The 12,945-nt window shown below is 39.2% G+C and overlaps 2 protein-coding genes across 2 annotated transcripts; one reads left to right on the plus strand and one right to left on the minus strand.

The window, feature by feature from the left end:
• Positions 1-2,277: 2,277 nt before the first annotated feature.
• On the minus strand, positions 2,278-5,361 carry LOC308090711 (zona pellucida-like domain-containing protein 1; the record flags this gene model as incomplete). The annotated part of the gene is made up of 6 exons (XM_080435975.1): positions 2,278-2,485; positions 3,231-3,311; positions 3,558-3,655; positions 4,021-4,093; positions 4,735-4,919; positions 5,173-5,361. The coding sequence occupies 6 exons, from the start codon at positions 5,359-5,361 to the stop codon at positions 2,278-2,280; spliced, it is 834 nt and encodes a 277-aa protein (XP_080292101.1).
• A 5,937-nt stretch (positions 5,362-11,298) lies between these two features.
• On the plus strand, positions 11,299-12,246 carry h2ax1 (H2A.X variant histone family member 1). Its single transcript, XM_080435434.1, has one exon. The coding sequence runs from the start codon at positions 11,397-11,399 to the stop codon at positions 11,781-11,783; it is 387 nt and encodes a 128-aa protein (XP_080291560.1). The 5' UTR covers positions 11,299-11,396; the 3' UTR covers positions 11,784-12,246.
• Positions 12,247-12,945: the final 699 nt, after the last annotated feature.

A 12,945-nucleotide genomic window follows, 5' to 3' on the forward strand; every position in this document is an offset into this window, starting at 1 on the left:
AAGCAGTGAATGATATATGGCAATACAATTGAATGTTAAAAACCTCTTAAATTGACTCAATTTGAATTGTATTTGTTAAATATGTAACAATTGAAGAAAGACCAGCTTAAAAACGTACACAGACAGTATATGTTAAGTTTTTATTAAAAACGTCATATGGAATTGTTGTGCCAATTGCTATACCAACTTTGTGAAAACTGCCAGAAATTGATTTTCAATAACCCCTGATAATTCACCATAATCAGTAAAAGTAATCTTCTGTCGTAGAAATAATGGTAATACCGCTTTTTAGTGAGACCCACTAAAAGCATGGCCCTGCTTAGATTTCACAGTGCTTAATTTCATTTCCCAATTTTAGAATATAAAATGATAGAAAAGACTGAAGCAGTGCATAAGTGCTCTATTGTTAAACATGCATATAGGTGCTTATATATTTAAATTAGATATCTGACTCTTCTCTTATTTCCTGTTTCCTTGTAAACATTACAAATGAAAAGCAAAGATCACATTTTTGTAGTCTTCTGTTATACTGGTTTCAATTTCTGTCCCTTCACGGTTCCCACATGTATTATTTTATTTAACTTCAGAGATGTAAACTTTTACATATACTGTCCTACATGCTTATGGGACTTACTTATGGATTATGGCACAATAGACCGAAATGAAATAAAAGTGCGGTAAGTTTATTTAGTAGTGAACCATGAATAGGCTGCTGATATATCAAAATAACAGAAAATAATAGCCTATATACATAAAAAAAAAGACTATTTTGAGGATTAAATCCTATGATAATAATTGACAAAGTGCCCACATGTCACAAAGGCTGGTACAGTATGGTCCTTTAAGACTTAAGTCACCAGTGCACATAATGCTGGCACGCTATTTCAAGCCATACTGTAATAAATGGAGGAAACAGGACTTAAGAGAGCAAAGGACCCAACAACGGGTTACAATCTTCAAAGCTGTCCGAAAGCTTTTTTTTTTATGTCTGCTGTAGGAAGGGATCCCTCACGCCGTAGCTGCCTTTTGACTGGAGCCGGTAGCCAATGAACAGCATCAAGGTAACGCAGAGGGCTCCTAGGATCCCTGCTGCTATGGCAACCCCCAGCACAGTTACGCCTACTTCAGTCTCCCGCGCTGCTGAAAAGAGATATAGTGCATCAGTACTGCAGAGACTAAGATTAGACAATCCAATATAGCATGATGTAAGTTACCAGATGCATGCATACCTTCGAACTCTCCCGTCGCCCCTGCTGTAACAAATACAAAGAAAACTCTCAGTTCATTCATATGTGAAAGGAACTTCATGCAACCTATGGTACAATGCTAGGAGAAAAAACAAAACCCTGCAATAGCCTGATTTATACTTAATAAATTAAGCATTTATTGTTGTGTTGCTGCGGTGTCATTAAACACTGGAGTATTAGGCTTACCTGTAGTAGGAGAATCATGCAGTTTGTCTCCGTTGTCCACGTGTGCTCTTATTTCGGACGAGGTCACGGTGGCCTCCTCACTCACTGTAGTGCTGCCTGCGTCATCGACGCTACGACGTCCTCTCATGCCATTCAGGCCATTCCTGGAACAGTTCTGTGCAATGGATGTTCGGTTGAGTGTGTGTGTGTACAGGATGTGCAAGGATGCATATGCATCATCAGTGAATCTCATGGCGTCTGAATGCTAAATGTACCGTTTGATTCGGTGTATTTATTGTTACTTTAAAGAAACATTTAAAGCATTGGAATCATAGTTGTAAATGTGCGTCATAGAATACTTAAATGTTTCTATTACTGTTTTAATGAGCACCAGAAGAGAACCACTATATACACAGGAAATGTAAATACTGTAGCTCAGGGGTCTTCAACAGGGGGTCCGGGACCCCTGGGGGGTCCTCAGAGTTACTACAGGAGGGCTGCCAAATCTTTGTGTGATAGGATTAATTTTGACAACAACTTGAACCCCAGCATCCCTATTCTGAGGAGAACGATGGCCAAAAATTGCAGATCTACAAGCTTGTTAGATGGCTATTTTAGGCAAAACAAAAAGCAGACTAAGTACAGAGTGAAAGGTTAAGTTTACTAAGTATTGACGGTTTAAGTGGTTAAATGTCTGAAAATACACATTAACATGAATCAAACACTGATGATAGTGTTGTCAAACAAGTCTATCAATGAAATCTGTGAAAAGGTTTAATCTGCAACGCAATTTTATACAATATGTAGTGGGGAGGGGGGCTAAGGGGTCCTTGACCTGAAAAACATTGAAGACCCCTGCTGTAGCTTATAGGACAAGAACAACACAGGGACTGCTGACCGGCGGAAAGAGGGAGGCGCACACGGAGGTCTCGCAGAGTCTGGTTGCACAGTGCACGTAGAACGTTGACAGGCTCCTGTTCTCATGCTGGACAAATCTGAAGGCCTCAAAACTGAAGCGAGCTGCCTGTTCCAATCCATTCACATCAATTACAGTCTGGCCGTCCAAATTGCATCTGTGTGAGGAGGACAGGTTTCAATTGTTGGTCTTCATTTCATGTTCAAAAGTTTCATTTTTTCTTTGTAATGGGTTTTTGTGGGAACAGAAATTGAGAAATACTTTCGGGCTTTGATACTTTTGGTTGAACATGGGTCTATTGTGAAAGGGACACTGCAGGTATATTGGCACATCATTGAGTATTTAGTAATCAACTGTTAAAACTGGAGGTATTTGCCAAGATTTGCTGAATATCATCATCATCATCATCATCATAACCAAGCCCTCATTTTCAATGTACCGTAGCCGAGATACAGAACACAATACTCAAGAGGTAGAGATATTCATATACAGCAATATTAAAATACATGAATCAGAAGACAGAAAATACAAAAAAAAACTAAAATACTCGAAGAACTAAAACGGATAAACCAAAAATGAAATAAAGCAGTTAATGTACAATCTTGAACAAAAGTGTTGGAAACCATTGCCCTGAATTGACCCAAAGAAGAAAGTGAACTGATTTTAAGGTCTTCTGGAGCTCATTCCGTAAACATCCTTATCTCCATCTTCATTCATCACAAAAAGCCTACACTTGCCTCAATTGGGTCAGAGCCTGTCCTAATGTTACAGTATACGCAAATTTTCCATATGGCAGAAACGGTTGGTAATTTTATATCAACCTGTTGTCTGAATGGAACATGAGACCTTTACATTGTTTTGCATGATTTGGTTAAGTGTTCCCCAAAGGTTGACTCACTTACCCAACAAAGAGATCATAATAGGTGCTGGTCAAAGGAAAAGGAGTAGTCGTAGCATAGCATCGGTCCAACAGAACCTTGAATCTGTTTGGGAAGATTGTTGGCATCAGTTAAATATTCAGTTCATTTCCATGTTTAGGTCTATGTTTACAGTATGTGTTACTTTCTAGTTTACCAGTTACCTTACTTCACAACACCCAAGAAAGTTTTAACCATATCTTATATAAAGGAAATTTCAATCAAGATCTGCATGTACTTGGCAACCGTATGTCAATATCAGGGAAATTATGTGTTGTGCTCAGATGTATGTTGATGATCAGTGTGACTCACCTGTCTGTGAGGTTAGTGGCCTTCACTTCTACAAAGATCCTGGTCTTCAGCTCAAGGCCTTGACTGGGCATTTGCATCATTTTTGTGTAGGTACTTTCCTTTGAGGAGGAAGAATGTCATTAAGATTCACATGTTGATGCTTGATAAAAAAGTAATGGTTCAGAAATTGATGTTCAATTTAGTATTCTGTAAATAGGCCTACAGCTTTTCACCAAATAATTCACCATTCATATTTTACAATGTTCTTTTCTATAGTTTCAAGATCACAAGTACATGAACAAGTTTCAGATATCTACATACATATTCAAATATGTTATTTTTTGGCATATTCTCCCTATGAATCATTAGTCGTCCACACTGTACTAGGATATTCTGTATTCCAAAATGTGTTGTTAATGCAGTTATATTTGACGTTATTGATACAGTGTGTTTCATTTCCATAAACCATGGGAATTCCTCTTACCGAGTAGAGTTGCATGCTTAATGCACTGAGGAAACTGCCATTATTTTCATTATATGCCAGGCTTACACCAGATCTGTTGGGCAGAATAAGTCACATAAGCAACTGTCATCATGGGAAAACCCCAACATGTCTACAATCAGGTCATTCATTCATTTGATATACAGGAAGAAACAACACACTCGTAGGTGGACAGGTGATTCACAGATGTTGAAACTAGGTGCAGGTGGAGCACACACCCTAAAAAGCCATATGATAACCAACCAAGTAATTCTATACCTTTGGGGGATCTGGGAGATCCATATTATTTGCTCTTGACACTGATTACATTGGCAGTACATGTTGGCTCTGTTGATTTTGTTGACCAAATATGCCTGTAGTTGTTCCTAATATTACGCATACAACTAAATTGGTGCTAAATAGTACTAAATGTGGTTATTTAGTTTGTGATAATAGGGAACCTCTTTTGGTGCTATATAGCACCTATCTTAAATATGCTATATATCACCTTTGTAAAAATTGTGCTATTTAGAACTAGTTGGGGTGCCTAGACTAAGCTCAAGAATCAGTAGTGAACCTCTAAAGAACCATACAGGGGCTGAATAGGTTCTTTCTATTAGAACCCTCAACTCTCGCAAAGAACCGCTGAAGAACCACTGTAGAGTGAATATGATTTTGCTTATTTTTCTTCTGTGTTTGCTGGTGGGGACGACTTACACGCTCATCTCAGTTCTGTTGACCAGGTATTGGAGCGGATAGTGGCAGGAGAACTTGTATAGTACGTCTTGGCGATAGGTGATTGTTCCAGTATCAGGATCATTGGATTTGATCATTCCGGAGATGTTGATGAACTGGACATTGGAGAAGTCAGAGAAAATTCCAGTACCCACTTCTTCAGTGACCTGTTGGAGAGACAGGGAGAGGGATCAGCATAATGGACAGTAAAATGCATTCTTGGTTTAACTCTTACTTTCAGAGTTATTAACAGATTTTGCTGATAAGGTATATCTTTTAACTTGGACAATATTGGTCAAAGTCAAAGGGCATTTAACAGTGGATTGTACATTGCATCCAGGTTACATTGCTATCAGGTCATACAAGTGCTGTGTTTTGGCTGTCGTGCATGAGCATGTTCAAGTGTGGATATGAAAATACCATCATGGTGTTGGAGCAAGCTGCAATGGCCTCCTCTCTGATGGAGAAGTTGAACCTTAGAACCGGTGGGTCCACTGTCCAGTCAGTAATCCCTTTGCACTCGTCTTTGTCAAACCGAGAATTGAGGGCCATCAGCGATTCGTTGTATCCACAAAAATAGATTGGACACAACAGAATCTCAAGCTCCATCTTCTCAGTTCCACAGACGACACCAATGTCTGAATTAACTGAGATGAGAGCAGATGAGTCATTAATATTTGTAAAATGTACGAGATTAGTTCATGTTCTTTTATTTTATTATGCCATTATGTTGTCTGTATTTTGATTGTAGTGATGATTTCTATAGAATATAGACAATGTGCATGTGACATTATTGGTATCAAAACTGCTGCCACACAATACAGCCTAATTCATACTTCCATCAGACAATGGTCTTGCTGTAAACTGTTTATTTTTTTGTTCATTGTGAGTGTGACAAAGTATAGATTAGGCCAGAGGTGGCATTCACTGGCAATGCAAAATGACTCTTCACAACTAAACTATAGCATGCTCTTAGTCTTACTTATCAAGAGGTCATTGAACAAGACATAATGACATAATTAGTTGTAATATTGTGCATAGAACCACTAATGAACTTCAGCTTTCTTCCCTGTGACACACAGATACTCCCATTATAGCTCAATAACAGATCATCAACACAGTTAACTCATTAAACAAAACAACTTGCGTCAAATCCTGAGCATTAATTTGACTTTAGAATGTGAGAGCTGATCTGTAAGGGTCAATTTATGAACTCAGAGTTAAGTTAACAGATTTTGCAGACAGTAGACTGTTACTGTGTTACTGTAAATAGATGAGATAAGGAAGGGAAGGCAAAGTCATTTGAGGTAAAGCTTTAGGGAAAAGCTTTAGGGTGGCTAATTTCACTGACCTGGCTTCCTGAATGTAGGGTGTGTAAGGCAAGTATTCTGAGCTTGCAAGAGAGAGACTATGGCAAGATGATACACAAGAAGAGCCAGCCACATTGTCCTGAAACTGATGAAAATAGTAGGATAACCATATGAGACACTGATTAAATATAGTAAATTAGTCTAATACAGTATGTCAAAAAGCAGACAGAGTGTGTTTATGTTAACAAACATGAGTAATAATAAAACAATATTGTAAAGAACACCTACTGTATCAAAATGCTATTAAGAATATCATGAAAACAATAACGGTGATCATAGATGCTATGTAATCACTAAATTACATTCTGACAAAGGAGGTATTCAAATTGAGATCAAGATATTTGAGAATTGACGTGTCATTACAATTACATGTTACAACACAAATTACCAAGCACCATAACTTTCTTTAATTGAACAATGCTCATAATGTCAATAAAAGCTATTGACAACAGAAGACGAGAGCTAACACAACATTATAGACAATCTGAGAAAGGAAGATACCATATATAAATTGAGAAGAAAGTTGATGGACGTTCCCAAATTAATTCAAATGCCATACACAAATATAATAAAATATAGAAATAGGAAAAAAGCAAATTAAAAAATGTATATTGTTTACCTGTCTATGTGCATTGACATCATATTGTTAAGCTGTAGTGTAAACCAACTTAACCTGGTTAAGATTGGAGTTATTTTCGTCAGGAGACTTGCAGACACATTCTGTTCTACTGTAGCTGTAGGTGAGAGAGGCAGTAATCATAAACCTTAATGACTATGATGTAAAATGTACAAAATTTTGCCTAAAAACTGCAAATTTTCCTCCAATGTCTATGGTAAACAGCTAACGTTGTTCCTTACCTTGAATGAATGTTGGGTGTGTCCCCCTCTACCTTCCTCCTAGTGTGTCATTTGTCTCTCTGCTCTTACCTTCATGACTTTCCACTATTTATACTGGCCTCATTTCCAGCGAATGGTTGAGGAAGAGAGCTGAGGTAAAGGGAGATGGCTATAAGACTGACAGAATCTTACAGACAGGAAACAGTGGATCATGAAGCTATTATCTTTGGTATGGGAAGACATTTGCCACTAAACTCGAGAAGCGGCTGTGCCTGTGGCTGTGACATAACTTTTAATACCCCCAAAAACATTTTATGATTACAAGGAAGAAAATACAGGTTAGATCAAGTTAAAGATAAATGTGTTCTGCTCTGTCATTATTCCCCCATTGGGCACATTTATTCACTTATAGTTTAATATATTTTATAGTCATATATTTGTATATTGTCAAAAGCTAATATCATGAATGTTCTTTAATAATGTACTGTATATTACGCAATTTCTTTGAAAATGTATGGGTTCAAATGAAATGCTGTGTATTGCTTATACATGACCAGAACTTGAACTTCAACTTGTAGAAGACCATTCAACACGTGTCAAGATCCAGTGTGAATATAAACCTATGAATATTTGCAAAAACATAAAGTCATAAGACCTACAGAACTTACATGACCACTTTATTGATAATGGCACTCTTTTCATACCATCTTATGACAACATTGTTTCAGGTCACTTTCACGCAACAGTGTTTGAAAGGGCCCTTACAAAGAGAGGCACTAAAGCTATGCTTGTTTTCACACCCCCGTTTTGCCAGGGGCTACTACTCTTTGTTAAGAAATTAGGTCTCCTGCACCCCATCTCAGACACAGACAGGAAGGCACACCCAGCCACACAAAACCTTCTACTACTTTTAGTGTCACCTGAACCTCTGCTAAACCATCAGTGAAGCTCCACTGGTCCCTCCTAGAAACCCCTTAGAGTAGGCCCAAACAATGGTCTTCAGATGGGCTTACTGAGAAGTCATAGCCAGCATTACTATCTGTCGAACTCTGTCCTATCTGGTCAGGAGCCATGACTGTGTCTGAATGGGTATTAGGTAGTAGGCTACATGGTGGACTTGATCTTGTCTGCCAAAGCTTGAGGGAGTAATACTGGACTATGACTTGAATTACGGGACATTTCTATGTCTCTCCTGTGAAACTTGTTTTCCCCCAACCAGAATGGACAGGTGATGCTGCAGATGGATTTATATTATTATATGTTATTAATTATTCAGATTTTGTAATAAAACTCTGCAGATTCAATTCTTCATCAGATTGTTCTATTATAACAACTGCTAAATGCCTAACTTGTAAATGGTAAAAAAAAAACTATTTGCGCACTTCATCTAGAATTACATTTACAATTATTTTGCAGTAATTGGATCCATGACTGTTAGTAGGTTAACCAATTAACAGAGCAGTTTCTTTGTCGAAGGCCATGAACTTAACCCTCCCGGAACAAGCTGCTCCACTAACACCAAGACTTAGCTTTCTCACTTGAGTATATAAACGTAATGCACAAAATTAGACAGCAGCCACAGCCCACACAATATGAGTTAAGGTTAAATTCAATATCCAACATCCTCTATGTTTGGTCTCCATTTCCATCACCTGGGGGTAGAAGAACGGACCTCAATACTCAACTGATGAACCCACTCCTTTCTTTGTGTCCTGCAGTAACAGAATCTGTATGATATCACAGAGACAACCTTTTGCTGTCCTGATTCTTTGGACGTAACAGGTCATTAAGAGTTCTGCTGTAAAGATGAGCAAGGTCTCTTTGCATTCTTCAGTGATGATACATGTCCCATCAAATTCTCCACATTCAGTGTGAGTTCTCTGCGCTCCTTTTGTTGATGTATCAAGGTTTCAATGTTTATTTTCCTTGCTCTACTGGCTCCTAGGAATGGATTTGAAACAGACTACAAATGATTTATAATTTCTCAATAAAATTATAAATCTGAAACTAAAGTATAAATAATAACAATTAATATTAATATTATTATTTAAATATATTTAACATTTTCAGATGAAAGAAGCACATTAATACATGTATTATACATATGGCAGTTGAGGTGGAGGACGATGTACCCGTAACCCACAGCTTGGACAATCAAAATGTTTATGTATTCTGTTTGTGGTGTATCTTGGTGTAAGTACATTGTGTGAGTGTCTTATAAGCCCGTGCGGGCTGGGCATCCTGTGGTGCAGGACACTATAATAAAAATCTATCTATCTATCTAATACATGTATAAGCCTAGAATAAGCCTGAGTTGCAGTGCGCATAATACAACACCTGAAAAACACCTTAATTTAATCAATATTTAGGCTAATCAATAGACATCCCTAAGCTGTTTTTCATATGAAATAGCAATTGCCATGGCGACTTAAATGTTTTAATCAATGAACTAACATAATTATGTTATTATGTTGACTGTTATAGATCGTTACAGATAGTTGATGTTGACAAGTTTAGCTATATGGACATGCTGCATAATGCTCTACAACACACAGCTTTTTTTCTTAGAGTAGGACTACATAGCTAAACAGGCTATATATCCATTTTATCAGTTCTTCTGAACCCACGATTGTAATGATGTAGGCTATAAACCTAGCCATAATCAGTCCACCAGAGGGCTATCACAGTCAGATTGAATATTTTGGCAGGAGAAGGCGGCATAGGTGGTGCTATTGGGTCTTTAATATTTCGCTCAGCCATGCTGTCGTGTTGACGGATACAGGCTAGGTGGGCACAAGGGACATCTAGGCACTATATTTTTGGGAAGACTGGGCACTAGGAAGAGTGGGCAGTGGGCACCAGGAAAGTTGGGCATCGGGATAACTGGGCACTAGGAAGAGTGGGCACTAGGGAAATCTTGGCACCTGGAAAAGTGGGCACTTAAGGGTGGAGAAGAGTGGGCACTAGGAAAATTTGGGCACCATGATAACTGGGCACTTGGAAGAGTGGGCACTACTAGGTGCACTGGTGAAAACTTCAGAAACTGCGTGTTTGGCGAGCTCTCCGGGAAGCAGGAGATCTCTCAGGAAGTGCTTGTGTACACGTTTGTTTGTTTGTTTGATTGATTGATTGATTGATTGATTTTGATTGAATACTTTATTTAGAAAGACATGGTAAAGTACATGGAAGTACAATTCACAATACAAGTCCTCTGGATCGCTCATAAAAGCAAATTGGCTTATATTGGCTTGTAAGACTAAGACATGAGAACAACAGTACATGGAAGTACAAATTCACACGTAAATGGCATAATTTACATCTACTTCCTTGTCTTGCAACGTTTTCGTATCCCCTTTCTTCTGGGTTTTGGTCACTCGCAGCCTTTTTGGGACCATTTTTAAGCGCTGGTGCTGATTTTACAAGTTCAGGTATTTCTCATGTGTGTATCGTCAAAAGAACAAAACAAAACAAAACAAAACAACTGCATAGCACTTAGTCAACACGACGGAAGACAGCTACCGGTGGCAATATTGTGTTAAGCCAGTCCTGTATGTATTTATAACATGGCTATGCAAATGGCATGTGTCATTCGCTTTATATGATTGGACACCAAAACGTGGAGGACGTCCTCTTCGATAATTCCATTGGTTCGTGCGTTTCTATTCCATTCAGCCAATCACACCGGCCTTCGAGGTTTATACAGTGTTGCTAGGTGACAGGTCTGATTATTATAAGCTACTTTGGGCTTGTTTTTCAGTAAAGTTGCGTGTAAAATATTGGTAGTTGCGGGTTGCGGATTTTTTGTGGCTTGTTTCTAAATGTTTTGATTATAGTTTAAACCAGTGGTTCTCAAACATTTTCAAGTCAAGGACCCCCAATATGTATTTGTCCACGAAAAAAATGTTTTCAAAATGTTTCAAAAACACATTTTTTTTTTTACATATTTGCACTTTTTCTCCCCCTCAAGAATATTTTTAAAATAGTTGTGAGCTTGTAAATTGGATATTTTCAAATAGCCGGCACATATAAACACAATACACATAGCATAGGTTTTGAAGTGCTCATGTGCAGAGCCATAAAGAGAGTTCTGACACTAGCGTCGACTCCCATTGTAAGAATGGAATGCGGAAGTGCTCTGTCTATCTCAATGAGATAGTTCCAATGTTTGGAACTATAGCCCATAGGAGCCCGCTTTGCGGCGAGATCAAAGCGTGTCGTTACTCTCTTTTCTAGACTCTGCTCATGTGGTGCTTCTTTGGGCCTTTTTATCATAGACCTGGTTTTCTTATTTCTCTCGCAAAATCTGGCAACACTGGTTTATATCCCTTTACACAGGGTCATTACGTAAGCGGACTCCAGCTCGCTGCGTCAATACACGACTGAAGTGAATTCAGTTCTTTTTCTTGACGTTGTCCTCTTTCAACCCGAGCCATCATCATGTCTGGGAGAGGGAAGACCGGGGGGAAAGCCCGAGCCAAGGCCAAGTCCCGCTCGTCCCGCGCCGGGCTGCAGTTCCCGGTGGGACGTGTCCACCGGCTACTGCGCAAAGGGAACTACGCAGAGCGCGTCGGCGCCGGAGCGCCCGTCTACCTGGCCGCCGTGCTGGAGTACCTGACCGCCGAGATCCTGGAGCTGGCGGGCAACGCGGCCAGAGACAACAAGAAGACCAGGATCATCCCCCGGCACCTGCAGCTGGCGGTGCGCAACGACGAAGAGCTTAATAAGCTGCTAGGTGGTGTCACTATCGCGCAAGGTGGAGTGCTGCCCAACATCCAGGCCGTGCTTCTTCCAAAGAAGACTGAGAAACCAGCGAAAAGCAAGTAGATCACTCTGGACTGGACAGTCAAAACAAACGGTTCTTCTAAAGAGCGACCACTTGTTCACACATACAAGAGTTTTTCTTTTTCTTTTATAAAGCCTCCATTTAACGGGGCGCTAACACGGGACTGAGCTTCGTGTTGTTGATTCTACAGTGAAAACATACCATCATGTTATTGTCAGGACTGTTCAACAACAGACCGATGTTCCACCATGGGCCGATCATTGGCCGGAGGGGGGGTCAGAAGGGCCGATGGGTGCTTTCACCTCTGTGTATATTCTTGGATCTGGAAATGGAGGCGCGTCTGAGGGGCGGGGTGAGGAAAGCCACGAACATTTCACTTGGATATATGGACCAATTTGGGGGTTTGTTTTCTTTCGTAGTTTTGCTTTTAAAATGCGCTAAATTATGTCATATCATGTTGTTTCAATAAACGCTCTGTACTGGTAGTGGTACAGGGCTAGCACATTAACGTCATCTGTCTGTTTTTGTTTTTATGACCTGGGGACCTCTCTCAGTGGGACAGGTTTTTCCAAGACTCTGTCAAGGACACAGATGCAACTAGAATGAATGGTTCATTCAAAGAACAATTGTTGGTCTCGATTTCCTTTAAATCAGTGTTTTGCAGTTACCCATAGAAGAGCCATATATCTCATGTTTAAGTAAGACCAGTTTATACAGTCAATCAGGACAAATGACTTGATTCACATAGATCCATATCCAGAAGTTGATGGTATATCATCACACTCAATCTGGTTGGTAATCCAGAATCATCCCCATTACTGTCCATATGATTTGACAGTACAGCACACCCTTTTAACTGTATGCCAAAATTGAACAGAGACAGCTTTAGTTGATCAATTATTTGTAAATGTTTCTTAATAGAGATACAACTGAGTGAGTAGTATTCTAGATGCATAAAGATAAGGTTCATGGTGATCTTTGTTACATCTTGTGTACAGGACAGGTGCATAATGATCTTTTGATATCTAGGCCCTAGAATAGATCATAAAACAGATTATATTTAATGCAAATGGAGTGAGGTCAAGGGATAATCAGGGAGATGTCAAGATGTTTCAGTGAATTCTAAGTTTTAGAAGTAGTCTGAATGTTCAGTTGGATTCAAACAAGTTTAAGTACCCTGACTGTGAACCCTTACAGATCCGT

This window comes from Gymnoscopelus braueri (assembly GCF_963280865.1).
Source record: "Gymnoscopelus braueri genome assembly, chromosome: 8".
Classification (NCBI taxonomy): Eukaryota; Metazoa; Chordata; class Actinopteri; order Myctophiformes; family Myctophidae; genus Gymnoscopelus; species Gymnoscopelus braueri.